The sequence below is a fragment of the Leopardus geoffroyi genome, chromosome A1, assembly GCF_018350155.1.
Source record: "Leopardus geoffroyi isolate Oge1 chromosome A1, O.geoffroyi_Oge1_pat1.0, whole genome shotgun sequence".
NCBI classification, from domain to species: Eukaryota; Metazoa; Chordata; class Mammalia; order Carnivora; family Felidae; genus Leopardus; species Leopardus geoffroyi.
Window position 1 is genome coordinate 136,855,565 of NC_059326.1, and position 16,942 is coordinate 136,872,506.

At 41.9% G+C, this 16,942-nt stretch overlaps 1 protein-coding gene across 3 annotated transcripts in view; it reads right to left on the reverse strand.

Moving 5' to 3' along the window:
* Positions 1 to 16,942, reverse strand: part of MRPS27 (mitochondrial ribosomal protein S27) — a 90,425-nt gene continuing 73,483 nt past the window's right edge. For all 3 annotated transcript variants that reach the window (XM_045446686.1, XM_045446677.1, XM_045446696.1), the window contains 6 exons: positions 15,841 to 15,919; positions 12,356 to 12,471; positions 8,585 to 8,687; positions 5,851 to 5,993; positions 3,757 to 3,924; positions 1 to 1,256 (listed from right to left, as the gene is read on the reverse strand). In XM_045446686.1, the coding sequence (XP_045302642.1) occupies positions 1,017 to 1,256; positions 3,757 to 3,924; positions 5,851 to 5,993; positions 8,585 to 8,687; positions 12,356 to 12,471; positions 15,841 to 15,919 (849 nt within the window). In that variant the 3' untranslated portion in view covers positions 1 to 1,016. The remainder of the gene's footprint in view (positions 1,257 to 3,756; positions 3,925 to 5,850; positions 5,994 to 8,584; positions 8,688 to 12,355; positions 12,472 to 15,840; positions 15,920 to 16,942) is intronic.

Sequence of the window (16,942 nt, forward strand, 5' to 3'; positions counted from 1 at the left end):
TAATCCCAGAACATTTATTTCCACAGGTTCTTGATTAAAAGAGCACGACCTTGAATAAAAGCATACCACTGTACTTACAGGCAAATGTATACAGCAAGCAGGAGCTGCCCCTGACCCCGTTCACAGAGAAACTTCAGGAAGGAATTTCCACTCCCTGGGAGGTTCACAGTTAATGTCTCCTATGCACTACAAGCCCCATCCTGCCTCTCGTTTTCTCCTATTTCTCCAACGGCAATGTGTGTTCACAAGTTGCACATGTGTGCATGCATGGACCCAAAAGGCTCACTTTACCTCCTTGAGGAAGGAGCTGAGACATTGCTTTGGAAAGAAGTTACCCCAACGTGATGGAGAAGCCAAACTCAGGAGGCTTCAGAGCTAGAGTTATCCTTCTCCTCAAAAACGCTTCCATTCTTAAAATGTTACTGTGGGTGCCTGAAATTTGAAAGCCAGTGGGTTCATGGTGTCATGTTCATTCCTGTCCTCAATTTCTTCCCAGTTTAGGTCTGCAGAGCAGAGACATGGGGGAGGGAGAAAGTGAGATGTGTGAGCGTCCCACACCCAGCTCAGACTGGGAGGACACTGAGGGGGAGGAGGCCTCAGGACGTGCAGTTTGCCTGCTGGGGAGAGAGGCCACTCAGAAGCCTGTGCTCAAGACTAGGCTGTTCAAACACAGCCTCTCCCTCCACCACTGCTATGTATCAGGGACTTTCAACGTTCAACACTGATCCCTGACCCCGGAAACCCCACCATAAGCCTTGATAGCACCTTTTTAAGGTGTTTAGCTGGGGTTTCAGTCTGATCACCTGCCACTCAGAGCTCAGCAGCCCTCCTAGGCATCTGATGGGAAGTCACAGTGCCTTACTATGCTGAACACTGTGGCTTTCTGTCACAAGCAGCCTGCTTGAGGAAAAGGAGACGACGGACAGAGGAAGCTGAGGCTGCCATCATGGTCAGCAAGAATCCTAGGACAGGGCCTAGTGAAGTTCCTCTGTGGGGTCTGGGGGCCTGAGGGCCTGTTAGGCAGATGCCTTTGCTGCCCTCTGGGCCTCATGCTCCTGCTTTGCCTTCTCCCTCTGCTCCTGTTCCCTCTGAATCAAGTGTACCCGTTCCAGATGCCATTGCTGCAGCTTCTGCTCATAGGTTGCTATATCCTCTGCTTCAAAGGTGGGGAGCTGTTCCTTGACGAGCTGGATGGTCAGAGTCAAAGGACTTTCTGATTCAACTTTGCCCAAAGCCTCAAGCTTAGAATGTAAGTCCTGTTGGAAGCAAAGAAAAAAAGAGGGGATGGGGTGAGGGAGGAGGGTGCAGGTGGGAGAATACAAAGAGGAAAAGAGATTAAATCACTTGCAAAATGTCCACATTCTGCTTACAGGCAAAGGCACTTTGGTGGGAACATGTCATGCTGCCTTTCATCTAGGCACTGTTAGCATTTGCTTTTTTTTTTTTTTTTTTTAGTCCAGCAATTTTGCTAAGATGCACCACATGTGCTCTCTCTCCCTTCACTCACAAACGGTAAATGGAACTCCATATGCTGTGATTCTGTATGTAATTTCTTGTTTTAAACCACAAAGACAGCATGAGTATAACAAATCTACATTTCCACTCTGACTTACACCAAACCAAGCAGCCAACTCCCAGAGCAAAGAACTCTTAAGATGCACACAAAATGGCAGAAGCAGCTGATAAACTGGAGCTAGCCGGTATCTTTTCCTTCTGAATAAGTGAGATAAATGCTTGTCTACCAGCATTCCCTTCAACAGACGGAAACCAGTGCAAGGAGTTTTTTTGTTTTTTTTTTTTTACTAATGGCATGCTAAACAGCTCCCAGGAGTCCTTGCACTATTATAAGCTTCCACCTGCTGTGTTCCATTGCAGGTCAACCTTTACAAACTGACTGCTCACAGCTCCATCTGAAATGGCATCTTGGTTTGGTCGGTATTATATTCCTGGAGAAGTGAAGTACTAAAAACACTAATACACTTAAGTGCTTCAGGATGTAGATCATCAAGAGAGAGTCACTAATGGCCCCAGCTCTAGCTTAAACCACACCTCCCCATGTTCCAAAAACAAATGCCATTCACTGGCTTAGGTGATGAGCCCTGCTCCAATAAGAGGAAGAAGGTGGGCAGAATCCATGTGTCAAGCCGTGGCTACAGGCCTAGTGTGACGGGTCAAGCCTATAAAAATGGACCCCGAATTACCTGAGACTATAAAAATCAGGCAACAGGAAGAAAAGGAAATGTACAATGAAAATTATTTCGTTCTGGTATCACTTTCCATGTGGTTTGAGGCCAAGGAGACACCTTGGGACACCAGAATGACAACTCAAATCTGAGCCAGCAAACTTCTGTTCAAATCCCCCATCAGTCACTTATGGGCAAGTTTCTCTCAGCCTGGTGTCATGTAACGTAGGAAAAGCAGCACCGACCCGCAGAGCCACAGGGAAGATAAATGAAATGCACTGGTGCCTAATACACGGCTAGCAGCCAATAAATATTTGTCTCTTTTTGTTTTGCTTTTCAAAAAAATGCATCTGTCGAAGAATGAGGACTAAGAATTTAATGCAGCACAGATTTCTACTCTCTTGAGATTAAATGTAAGAAACAAGAGAAAGAGGTGGTCATCTTGAGGAGTGTTGTGACAGCCATGGTCAATATGAATATGGTAGATGATAAACTATGAGGCTAAACTATGGATGATTTTTTGTTTGTTCTTCAGCCTTTTTAAATCTGCAAAGTTAAGAGAAACGAACAGGTATGTAAATTCGTAACTTAGCTGCCAATTCTCTGTGTACCTAATATTAACCTTTCTTTCTTAGTTTTCAAATTATAAAAGAGGGACACTGAATGATGACTTTACAGAAGTACCAGGAGAAACAGCTGCTACAAGTACAGTGGAGTCCTCCCTACAACACGGGGAAATAGGTATCCCATAGCTGGTTCAATATAATTACTGAACAGATCTAAGTGTAATAATCAGGCAAAATGACACCTGTCTGTCTCAAAATGACACAACAGGTCAGCTGGCATGGATGGGAAGGTTTTCTGTTTCATGCAAAGAATTCTCCTTTAGACAGCATATTTTTCTCTTTGCACTAAATATATTAAAAACAAAGCAAGGAAGAGGCCAAGGGGTTAACCTCTGAACATAGCTCTTCTTCCCTGACTCTGATCACAGAGGATTTGGGGACATACAGTTGAAAGGTACCAATGGCAGCTTGAGCGCTCAGATCTGTTCTGAAAAGACACGGTGGAAACTTGTTCACCTCTTCCATGCAGTCCAAGTAAGTCTTCTCAGGGCCTGAGTGCACAACTCAAAGCCAAGCAACAGAAGATACCGGCATCTGATCTCCATCGTACTCAAATTGGGCTTTTTATTTCTACTTTGGTTTTTGGGTTATCGAGCACATTAGCACAATACAGAGAAATGACCAGATCCTTGCCAGCTGGGGATGGAGTCAGGTGACTGCTCTGAGGCGGCAAGCTATTACCCATGCATCAGGCACATGTCAGGGATGAGTGGGTAATGACATGCTGCCCCAGTGACAAAACTGTGACTGATTAGCTCACGTACAAAAAGGAGCATAAAAATTCCATTTATTACTTTTAAGACCACTTCCTGTTTGAAGCATGATTTTTGATGTCAGTTTTCATGACTTTGTGTGGGACACTGATGCATGAAAGGGCTGCCTATCACGACAGAAAAGAAGCACGCATAATGCACAGCTCAGAGGGGCTCAATTCTGCTACGACGCACCTTAAATCGTTCCAGGTATTGGGGAAGCTTGGACTGTTCAGTTTCCTCCACGTCCAACTGCTCCACCAGTTCTTCTGAGCCCTGGCTGTCTTCTTCTTGGGGCTGTGCCTCTGAAGACCCACAGGCTGGAGCAGTCACAGCCTTCAGCGTTCTGTCTAGCACATCCAGCTGTGGAGAGGACAAAGGGGCAGGGACTAAGCATCCTGTGAAGCACCCTGAAAACACGCTGTTAAGAGAGGGTAGGGAAGGGATAGGAAGGAACAGCTGGGATCTGAAGACTAGTGAACTCTTTCTCTTATAAAATTATAGGAAAGAGACACGGTTATATGATTTTACATGAGAAACACCCTGTCAGATGGCATGGACAACTTAGTACAAAACAAATGGTACAGATCAGCAAGCTCAGAATTCTTTGTATATGAGTCAACACAATGGCATTTGATTTCACCTTTAGTCAACTGGGCAGGAATCCAAAAATTAGTTCAATGGGTACTCAAAGTAATCCCTTTTCCAGGTCGTTCTTCCCCAACCAGTTTGGAAGTGGGAGAAGGAGAGAAAAACTGCCACAGAGCGCAACCAACAGAGGACCATTGTGAATGTGCGCAAGAGAGCCTCTGAATCCAGGCCAAGCACTTCCTTCACAGAAAGACTGTGGCTCGCGAGGTTTCTGTAAATTAGGGAGCTGCACAACCCTCATAAGCTACTGACAGAGACTTGACAGGCATACGTGAAATCCACAACGAGGTGATCTCTGTGACTTAGAAAGTAAATAAATTATAAAACAGAGGGTTCCTTTTTCTTTTGGCCTGTCGCCCACCACATTCACTTTGGGGCACACCTTCCCTTGACCCACCGAGGGCCTAATCATTCTACAACCTCAAGGTCAGCATTAGCACCTGCTTAGATACCAATTAATCCTACCATGTCACATTAGAACAAAAATCTAGGAAATACTCCAAGTCTTTTAATGCCATTATACCCACACCTAACACATATCCCATTCTTGCTGACATCCGAATCATATTCCTATTAGGACAGATCACAAAGAATACAAATCTGGCTTAGGTTGGAAGGACTAATTTCCCTGGCAAAGGATTTATGTATAATACTGTGTTTTTTACCACCAGAACTGACTACAACAGGGTTAAATATGAGTATGTATTTAGGAATGTGGATGTTCTGTTACAAAGAACATGATGATTCACTAGACATCAGTATCAGGTCAATACAGGCACCAGACTTGCATATCTTCATGATGAAAATGAAGCCAAGGAGTGAGCCCTAGTGACTGGAATCAAGGGAAAACAAAGAATGAGCTCAAAGTTAACTTTTACATCCTGGTAATACAATAACCAACGTCCATCTAGGCCTCCCTCTGAAGATGTAAACGGCTTGGACAGGAGCGGACACTGGCTGTCTGTGGGGCAGGAGGCTTTCATGTGGCTCTAAGATAATACGTTTCCTGTGGGCTAAGTCTGGTGGTCCCACAGTGTCAAGAGCCCTAGGTGACTGAGAGATGCGCTGGGGCCATAGGGAGACAGTGACCCAGTTCAGGTAGAGTGAGCCCCTGAGGACTCTGCAGGGAACGTCCGACCCACATCCTCCAGCACCGTGTGTTCACCACAGAATCGTTTCATAGAAGCAAAACAAGACTGTGCCATCTCTAGCCCCCAGATTCCTCTCTTGAGGGCTTTTATGGGGGATAATAATTGCCATGCAGTCTCCCAGGGCTACAAGGGCCAAAAAATAAGATGAAATATTAACCTCTCTTGAGCTGCCACTGAGTTTTACTGGGGGAGAGGGTGGTAGTGTGGGCAGTGTTTTACTGAACTCAGTTTAAATTTCAGGAGACAGGGATAGTTTTCCTCCACACACTGAGCTAGAGAGTCAACGCTACTCTTATTCTCTAATACTTCTGGTCAGGAACATTGAGAATGTGTGCCGTTTTTCATTCCCTTTCCACTGGAGAAGTACATGATTCTACAGAAGTACAGAAAGGAGGGGGAGGGGAAGAAAATGAAAACAGATTCACAGCCTGGCTCACAGGGAACAGGAGACGGCTAAAGCACACTGAATTAGAGCCGAAGGACGTACCGCTTCTGCACACAGCTTCCCGTCCTCCGGGGACGAGGCCACCTTCTCCATCACTTGAAGGGCTCTGTTGAGGTAGCCGGGTTGCCACAGCAGAGGCATGTTATGGTACACAGCCCGGAGCCCTCGCTGCAACTCCACCTTCCCTGTGGCCAAAAAGAACAATGAAGATGGCTCAGGCATGGCTTCCCACTACGTTTGAGGCTGAGGACTTGAAAGCAAAGTGAATATGCACCTGGCAGCTCTAGAAATCAAGAATCATTTCAAATATGTACCAAGAGCTTCATCCTGGCGAGTGACCTGGTGCCATTTCAGATGGATGATGAAGAATATGGTAAATTCACCAAACCCATTTTTTAAATAAGAAAGTGTACAAATTTGCTTTTTTTCTTTTGCACTTGGGCTGGTGGAAATTATCATGAGGCTGTATGAATCACAGGGCTGGGGGAAGTTTAGAGAGGTTGATATATCTGTCTCTTTAAGTGGAACTACCCTTATAAAACGAGTCAAACAAATGAAATACTATTTTTGTTTCAAGAACAAAATCTTCCTCAGAAAAAGAATTCCCACAATTCTCCTACAGTGAAAATCTCGTCAACATATGACAACTTTCCCTGCCAGCAAATGTTTGACATTTTTCAAAACGCTCCAAAACATCCCATCGACTGTCCTTTATTTGAGCTTCATCGGTACTTAAGCCATAAAGTCTGCATCATCCTTCTTGGATCTTGGGACATGAATGTTTTTCTTGATTCCTCAAACCGTCACAAGTGGAGCTCCAGACGTGGACACCAGACACCAGGGGCCTCAGGTGGGGCGAGGGGCTGTCTCTGTGTTCCTGGGGAATAGAAGCCCTCTCTGCACGGATGGCCAAAGTCACCTTGAGCTGCCAGGTCTTAAAGCCACCTTAACTTATCGTTCCTGGGAAGGAGGATTGGGAGGGCTATAGTAGGGCAGAAATAGACAAAGCTTATCAGGTGACAGCTAATTTTAGACTTTAAGATACTTGGGGCTGGACTGCAGTCACATTCTGGGAAAGCTGCTTCCACTGGGGCCGGGTGAGGCCGTGCAGCACATGACGCAGTGAGAGCAAAGAGCTTTTCATCTGACAGCCACCAGTCCTGAAGCACCAGGGCCTCTGTGCAGAGACAGTGGTGACCACATACATTTTCTTAGTCCTGACAGCTCTCTGAATAATTCACATAGTATAACAGTTCCGAATGATCACCTGAAGGCAAAGGCAAAACACATAAGCCAACAGCAAAAGGAGATGGCATATAAGGAGAAAACAATTTTATTTTTTATTTAAAAAAATTTAAAAAAAAATTTTTTTAATGTTTATTTATTTTTGAGAGACAGAGACAGAGACAGAGCACGAGCAGGGGAAAGGCAGAGAGAGAGGGAGACACAGAATCTGAAGGAGGCTCCAGGCTCTAAGCTGCCAGCACAGAGCCTACGTGGGGCTCAAACCCATGAACCATGAGATCATGACCTGAGCCTAAGTTGGATGCTTAACCAAATGAGCCACCCAGGGGCCCCTAAAAATTTTCTAATGTTTATTTATTTTTGAGAAAGAGACAGTGTGAGTGGGAGAGGAGCAGAAAGAGAGGGAGACACAGAATCCAGAGCAGGCTCCAGGCTCCAAGCTGTCAGCACAGAGCCTGACGCAGGGCTTGAACTTGCAAATTGCAAGATCATAACCTGAGCTGAAGTCAGACACTTAACCGAGTGTGCCACCCAGGTGCTCCGAGAAAACAATTTTTAAAAAAGAGTGGTCAATTTCTTTTGCTAGTCTGATAGCCAATTGATAAACTCTAAATTCCTCTCCCTACGTCAGTCTATATTAGAATCAGCACCCGAGAATGCCACACTACATTTTGTTGGTGAAGATCAATTTCAAAACTGCTAAAACTTTGATGATTTTCATAAAACAAAGGTAAGTCAAAGCAGTGCATGGTCAAGAGAAGGTACCTTCTGAAATGCCTGTCTACTTAAGACAAAGAATGGAAGAACAATGAAATAATATGCATTTAAGAAACTCTGTAAATGCACACTTAGGTTGGATGTTAACTGCCCTGATTTCATACAACTCAGGTTCTGAGGCTTCGATCTCCTGACCTGTCTTTCAATTCAGTCAGGGAATGAAAGTAAAGCAACCAATCCCCTGCTTGGCACAGTCACACTGTGCCAAATGAACCTCTCTGCTTTCTCTAAGTGTTACTAGACATGCTGTCTGAGCTTCCCTTCCCTCACCTGAAAACGATACCAAGGATATGAGTTCAACCCTAAGTCTTGATTTCTTACCTCCTGGACTTCAGGTCTAAAAGAGACAGAAAGATCTTTGTTAATACTGGGAAACATTTTACTGGCTGGCTGGTTTTCCCAAAAGAAGGCCAGAACTTTCCATTCTTTATCCCTTCCTCACATTGATTACCACAAAATATGATCCAAAGCCACCAGAACTAGTTTTCACCTTACCAGTGGTAATAGGTTTTAGAAGCCTCTTTACTGTCTCTTAAGGCATAAGTCCATAAGTGTAAAGCTACCAAGGTCTATTTTTATGTATAAAAATGAAAGCTGTAGCATATGAATACAATCATACATGATATCGTATGAATAAAGCTGTATGAATAAAATCATTAGCACACTGAAATCAAAATAAAAATTTATTACAAAGTAGAAGACTGCATCAGTTCTATCCACGAAGAACAATATTTGTAAAGATCACTTAGCTTACCAAGAAGTGCATAGCCATACAACTGGGAACTCAACCCCACTGAGTTCTTTTGCTTTAGGCCTGGGAGTAATAGAGATGCACCAAAATTCCTCTCCTCTTCCCACTGCAACAGAATAAACCAGATCATGGTCCAGCCAAGCAACAAATTTGATTTTTAATGATTTTTAATGGGGGGGAGGGAACATGTTATAGCATTAAGTAAAAAAAACAAAAAAACAAAAAAAAAAATAACAAAATAACAAAGCTATAGGTTCACTATGATCCTAATTTTATAAAGAGAAGATATTTATGTTTAATGAATAACATAGAAAAGAAATACCCTCTGTTTACAGATTTCTGGGTAATGAAATTATGAGCAGTTTTGGTTTTTTGCTTTATACTTTCATTATCTTCCACATTTCTGGCAATGAATAAGAGTTCCTTTGGCAATCAGAAAAGCAAAACAAAACAAAAATAAAGAGTACACTCTGGACCAACAATGCCTTGAGACAATCAGTAAACATTACACATGCTGTCAGCTCAATATTCACCCACGTTGCTATAGCATGCTGGGGCCAGCTTTTGAATTTTAAACAATTCAGCAATGATAAGACTCCTTCTACTTCACAGTGTAAAAATAAATACAACTATTAGGTTGCTTTTAGATAGATTTGTGCCTCTTAAAAATAAATTGGACAATCAGAAACACTTAGTGATCATTTCTTTCAACTCAGGGTGCAAAATTACACTTCATTAAAATTGGAGCTTTTTGAGACATGGGGGGCGGGGAAGGGGCAAAAATACAAGCATTGCTGAGCCTGCTGCAGGGTAGCAAGAATAGTGAAGAGGGCTCGCATAAACTCTGGGCTCAGAGGACAGCCTTGGCAACCATCCCAATGAGAGCTGTGATCTTCCTGGTGCCATATGGGTGCACGTCAGCCAGGGCCCTTGTCCTGGCTTGAAAACAAACAACACAAAGCTCAGGGTGTCCTGCGCTGGTCTTTGCAGTCAGAGGTCAGGAAGGAAGCAGAGAACGAATGAGGCGTACAGGCTACAATTGTAGCCAGGTATAAGCGAGGCACCCTGGGTGTTAATGGGCACCCAAGCCTCTTTCCTGGGAATGGACTTTGTGTACTACAAGCGTAATTTCTTAAGGTTTTTCTCAACCTTTGAAAAAAGCAAAAATCTTGGGAGGAAAAACAAAGCCTCCTCAGGCACTTGTGCAGCACAGATAAGTAAAAGCTGGTAATTTGAAGACCAGGGCCTTTCACTTTCAAAAAGCAAATCGCCCTAAGGTTTGATTTCCCCCCACAAAAGCTGCATGAAAAGGGACGCAGTGAATAATAAATAAGGAGCCTTAAATTTTTTTTTCTTTTCTTTAGGGAAAATCATGATCTGTAGTATCTAAACGCGATAGCGGTGAAAAGCCAAAAGAACAGTATCCTTGCTGCTCCGGGAATTGAGCAGGGGTGGCGATGGCAGCTGGAACAGGGACACTTCTGAAGGCACTTTTAGATGGATGAAAACCAACAAATGAAAGTTTTACAGATTTTTTTGGGATGATTCCCTGAAAATAATACAACCACCACGGCTTATATGAGAAGCTATTTATGTGTTAATGTATGAGATCAGGTCTCTTCCAAACCTGTAGCTTCTGCTATATGTACTATCAAGGACGAAGTCAGGTGCTATCGTACCAGGGTCCTCAAGGTTTTCCTACTTGGTGCTTCCCACTAATACAAAGCAAATCTCATTCTCCCTCTCTCCTCTCCACTCCCCTCCACTGCTAGGTATCTCAAAGCAACACCTACGCTAGCTGTCTCCTTTCTGCCCCTTGAACTTACTCCACAATCCACTCTAATTTCCTTTCCTGCTCCATTATTCTATGGAAACACAGGTTACAATTGAGTGTCTTTAGGCCACTAAATTCAATGAATGTTTTAAAAGTCCTCATCTGACCTACCCTCTCAGAAGCATTCTAAACTGTAAACCACTCTCTTCCTGTGGTTTTTGTGACCCAATACAATCCTGATTGCCCGTTTTCCTCTGTGCTTCACCTGCAGAAAGTTGTACCTATGTATATAAATTATGTCCCCAGTCCAAATGTTTCCATGAAGATCTCAATTTCCCTCATGAAATCTCTTAGTTGTCTCAAAGGCATCTCAAACTGCAATATGTTCATAGCCAAATAAATCCAGTCTTTTTCCAGGGTTCCCCTTGCAAACACATGATAACCTTTCCATCCAGATACACAAGTCAAAAACTGAGGAGATGATTTCACCAGTATGTTCCTGCCTCCACATATAGTTCTCCACCATATGTTATCTGCCTCCCAAATATGTTCATTGGCTACTCTTAAGTCCATACATTCTGGTCCCCACCTGACCATTACTGCCTACTGAGACAACCATAGTTGACCTAATCTCCTAACCACATTATAGCCGATGTATCTCTTCAAAATTCAAATTGGATCATGTTACCCCTTCTTCTTAAAACTTTTCAAATGCCTCTATTTTTAGGATGTACATAATACAGCTTAGCATGAATTACATTCTCCAACCTTACCTCACCCCATGCCCTTCTTACCATGCTCTCTGTTGCATTTACATTGACTGTCTTCCTATCTTTTTCCAGCCCCTTTCTGCTTGCCATGTTTTTTCTGCCACAGGGCTTTTGCGTGTGTTATTTCCTCTTTTTGGACTGTTCTTCCTCTCTTCAACCAGTTAATTCCTATTCATCTTTCAAGTATTAACTCCAGAAATATTTCCTGAAGGAAGCCATTCCTAACCTAAATTTAGGATACAAACAAAAACTCCCCAATATAGACACTTTTCATACAAGAGGTCTTTGTAGACCCATTGCAGCTATAATTTTAAATGCATGTATTTGGTTTGTTTTGCCTTGAATGCCTGTATTCTTTGATTGGAAGCAGGAAATGTTTGTTTACCACTGTACAACCAGTGCCTGGAAATATATGGAAGGCAGCAGTTGCTCAATATAAATTTAACGAACTAATGAATGTGAGCTGGATTCGATGGCCTTTTCAGTTCCTACCCAAACTAGGATTTTCTGATGTTACATTGGAAGTTGAGGGTAGACTGTAGGGCCAGACCGCCTGGCTTTTCCAGGTGGCTTCAGCACCTACTAACCGGGTGGCTATTATGTAACATCACTGCACTCCAGTCTGCTCATCTGCATAGAGTTGAGAGGATTATATGCATTAATAAATTTAAAACACCAAGAACAGAGCTTGGTGTAAAGTGGGTACTATTTAAATATTGGTTACTGTTGTTACTGCTGTTATTCTTAGGATAACAAGAAACAATGATTAAGTAGCCTTATCTAAGAAAGGAAAATGAAACTTGGTCTTCTGGACTGACCAAGAGCAACCTTAGGAAAACACCGATGTGAAGTGAACACACCCAAGCTTGTGGTCAGTTAGCTGCCTCATTGCTTCTCTGATATGCAAGTCCCACTGTCAGTGAGAATCAGTTATCCAGTTCTGAATGTCTGAGGGGCATTCAGCTTAGCTCAAGTTTCAAAATGCGCCTAAGGACTTTCGCTTGAGGTTCTTTCAAGTGAAGGGACATCCAGTTCCACGCTGTCAAAAGCCAGTCACTAAAATGTACAGAAGGAACACTCATTCCTGGTTGTTTGGGGTCTCAGAGCTGTGTATCAGATGGCTTCTTTCAGATTCTGGTGGCAAGGGTTTTCTCCAGGAACCTCATCCCTACTAAAGAGTTACTGCATGCTTCTAAGGCTCTCAGTACTACTTTACAGTCCATCACTTACACTGAAGTCTGTCTTCTTGGCCAGGCAATGGTATAAAACATAGAGGGACAGAAGCTGAGTAGAAGGCACTTCAAAAGCTTCTTGCAGCATGATCTCAAAAACCACGGATAAAGCATCTGGCAAGAAGACCAAGTAAAGAGAGGAAATTAGTTTCAGGTAACATCTCCAAATCTGTATTTAACTATAAACAGTCTTAAAAAGTGGGGCATGAGAGGGGTGCCTGGGTGGCTCAGTCAGTTAAGTGTCTGGACTCTAGATTTTGGCTCAGGTCGTGATCTCACGGTTCATGGGTTTGAGCCCCACATCAGGCTTTGCACTGACAGTGTGCCGAGCCTGCTTGGGATTCTCTCTCTGCCTCTTTTCTCTCTCTCTTTCTCTCTCTCTCAAAAATAAATATAACTTTTTTTTTAAAGTAGGGCATGATAGAAAAACAAACAGAATTAAGAAGCAAAAAATGTGAGCTCTGATTCTAGCTCTTCCACAAACCAGATCTTTCCAAAGTCTTTAGCTTCTCTTGTGCTTATTATTACGTACTAAATCAGGTGCTTTTGCACCAATCTTTTCAAGGACATTGAATAATCTTAATTTCTCTTAAATCTTTCCAGTATCATCTTCATAATGATTACCATTTGTCCCATCTACTTCAAAAGACTGTTGGACAGTCCATCAAGATAGTACATATAAAAAATGCCTCATAAATTGTGAAGCAAATTTAAGGTATCATGTCCATCAGCTGGAGGAGCTAAGGCATACAGAAAGGAGGCAAATATATTTTCCAGGTCACCCTGACAAGCAGAGCAGAAGCTGGGTTGACTGCCCCATTCTGTGTTCCAGAACCTTCTCCCACGTATTGTTTTAGAGACAGAAAATTGACGGCTATAAAAAGGATAATCAGGCTCAGTTTAAAAAGACTTGAAACACTGGAAAGAAAAATGCTCATTCATAAGCTATAAGGCCCTGACTATAACACACAATATATTTGTTTCCACATGAAGGCTGATCATAGAAGTTCAGACCTTGAGCAATTTTTATTTTCCTTTAAGATTCTACAACATAGATGGAAGCCAAGAAAATCAAGTTCAGACCATTTCTTTTCCTTAATATTTGTTGTTAAATTAGAGAATGCTAATATTGGTTTAAAATATGGTGCCAGCACATAACATAGGCACAACACATGTTTTTGACTAAGTAAGTTACTGTGTTAACCAATTTTTACATATAATCATAATTATAAGAGTTAGCACTGACTTGCAGCTGTTCCTATCCAGCTGGTTTTGTACATGTTGTTATGGTTCCTAATGAGGCCATAGGCAAGAACTTCTATATTCTTTTTGCAAAGGGGGAAATGGAGATAGACAGACCAAGAAGTCATCTACTAAGTCAGTAGCAAATAAGGACCTGGAACGGATTTAAAACAAACAAACAAAAACTCCAAACAAACCAATATTTAAAAAGAACACAATTTTAAGCTAAAACTCCACTTTAAAAATTTTTTTTTTCAACGTTTATTTATTTTTGGGACAGAGAGAGACAGAGCATGAACGGGGGAGAGGCAGAGAGAGAGGGAGACACAGAATCGGAACCAGGCTCCAGGCTCTGAGCCATCAGCCCAGAGCCTGACGCGGGGCTCGAACTCACGGACCGCGAGATCGTGACCTGGCTGAAGTCGGACGCTTAACCGACTGCGCCACCCAGGCGCCCCTAAAACTCCACTTTAAAAAAAAAAATCTGTTTTTTCCATTGTTCATTACTGAATCCAAAATTACACAAGAAAAATAAATCAAACTTACTTTATCTTTTATTTATATTCTGCAGATCATTCAGCTTGGGAAGTGAAATTAGACTGGCTCATAAAATTAGCTAACTCTTCCTCCAAAATCATTTATGTACTTTGATATTGCCTATCCTATTAACAATAAAAACTATAATACTTTCTTTTTTTACTATTATTTGAGAGACAGAGAATAAGCAGGGGAGAGGGGCAGAGGGAGAGAGACAGAAAATCTTAAGCCCAATGCAGGGCTCCATCCCATGACCCTGCCTGCGATCATGGCCTGAGTTGAAATCAAGAGTTGGATACTCAACCAACTAAGCCACCCAGGTGCCCCAAAAGTATAATAGCTTCTAAATCTTTGCCATAAATGACAATAATCTTCATTAAAACCTTATTTTTAGAAATCTTCAATATTATTTACTCTACATTTAGGGCAAAAAAAGTCCTTTGGCCCCCCTAACATACCTTTTAAAGAAAGAGTGCAGGCAGAAAACTGCCTCTAATAATTTTCCAATGATATACTATTAAATGTGATGTTCATGGAGCATAGATTAAGAAACAGGGAAAAGCTAATTACCTTCCATTTGAATTCAGGAAATGTAGGTTTAACACTGAGTAAGAAATAGACAAGAAGGGATAACTGATATTTCAAAAAATAACATATAGCAAATAATCTTTGGCAGTCAACAACTGCAAGCCTTTTGAGGGAGAAGATAAAGCAGAGATCCAAAGAGAAAGGAGAGAGGTGTCCACACTCAGGGCAGAAAGGTCCAGTCCCCAGCCTGAGCAGCAGGAAAGGCCATCAGTGCTGGTGTGCAGGAATGAGGGGATGGAACCCAATGGCAGGAATCACAGGATAAAACTGCCCGCCAGGGCATAACCATGTTCCTGAGGTAGTAATTCCCCAAACACAGGCCTGGCTCCCTTGTGGCTTCTCAGTACCAACCCTGAGGATTAAATGGTAGAAGGGGAAAGCCAGTGTGTATCTTTACACAGTGGCAAGATTCCTCTTTCCTTCTTCACTGTCAGCACAGCCACAAACACAAGCATGCCGTAATAGGATTCCCTGTCCCATGGAGACTGGCCGGGGTCCATCTGACTCCTCTGTAGTCTGTTGCAATCCCCATCTTTCCTCAGACTCCCTTATTGCAGTGGAAGTTGAGTCACTTTGAATTAATTGCACAGGATTAGAGAATTTGGAGGGTAAAGAGATCTCAGAGATTACTCATCCACTTATTCTACAGATGAGGAAACAAAAGCTTGGGGAGGTAAAATGACTCTCCTTCATAGCAAGTATACTGCTCTTTCCAGGAAGACAACTGATTTTATAGTCTTACATTCCACAAAGAATAACAACTGTGATTTAAATTAAAATTAGCAAATGGTACTAAAAAGAGTCAAGCTAAGAACTGCATTACTATAATCTTAACCAGCCATGGGAGCTCAGGCAAGGTTTACTGCTTAACTAAATTCATTGTCCTTTGCACAAAGAGACATGAACAAATAAACCTGACAAACTCAGAGGAAAAAACCTGGATATGATTGTCCTATCTGGCCAAGTAGTATGGTAAATCAACTATGCATCTATTTCTGACTGACAGAGTGATGTAAAGAGACGTCATTCTGAAATTTAGAAAACGAAATTGCCTATATTTACTTACCTTTAAGAGCTGAAGCTCCATTATAAATGGACCTGGGTTTGGTTTCTTACCTTTGTAGTTTTCTTTTGTTATGAAAGAATCCATCAGTAAATTGAATGTAAAGTTATCTGGAAAAATTCCATATTGGACCTGTAACGGCAATGAAAATAAAAGGAAAATAAGAGAAATATATTCACTTTCATTGTTTATAATGTATGCCTATGCATTATTCATGACAAAACTTGCCACCATTAGCTTTCAGACATTTGACTATCATTTTACAGCATCTGTGACAGTGAAATAAAACCTGTGACTCATGAGGTTTAGTAATTGGAACTTGGTCAGGGTAAGAAAGTTGTGAGTGGGTGTCTGATATAAGACGGTATGTGAAAATTAAAGCTCAATTCTAACACCTCATCAAAGCTAACAACAACAACAACAACAACAACAACAACAACAAAACAAACCAAAACAACAACTCTCCCCCCCCCCCCGATATGCCACTGGTTCTGTGATTCTTTTTATAAGGTATGATTATCAATGCAAAACTGGACTCTCACGAGGAAGTACACATTATCACATTATGCAGCATTAAAACAATGCAGCATGGTTTTCTGGTTGTTATTTTTTTCTCTAACTTTATTGAGCTATAACTGACATGTAACACGTAAGTTTAAGGTGTACAACATGATGATATAATACATACATATATATACACACTGAAAATGATTATGATTACCACAATAAAGTTAGTTAACACATCCATCATCTCACATCAGTACCACTGTGTGTGTGCATGTGCCTGTGTGTATGTGTGGTAATGATAACATTTATGATCTTAGCAATTCGAGATACCATTGACTATTGTTAACTATAGTCACCATGCTGTCCATTAGATCCTCAGAAGTTACTTACCTTTTAACTTAAACTTTGTACCCTTTGACTAACATCTCTTCATTTCCCCCGACCCCCAGCCTCTGCAATCTACCATTCTATACTTTATTTCTATGAGTTTGGCTTTCTTGATTCCACATATAACTGAGATCATAGGGTATTTGTCTTTCCCTGACTGATTTATGTCACTTAGCATAATGACCTTAAAGCTCATTCATGTGGTCACAAATGGCAAGATCTCCTTCATTCTGATGGCTGAACAATATTCCATTGCATAGA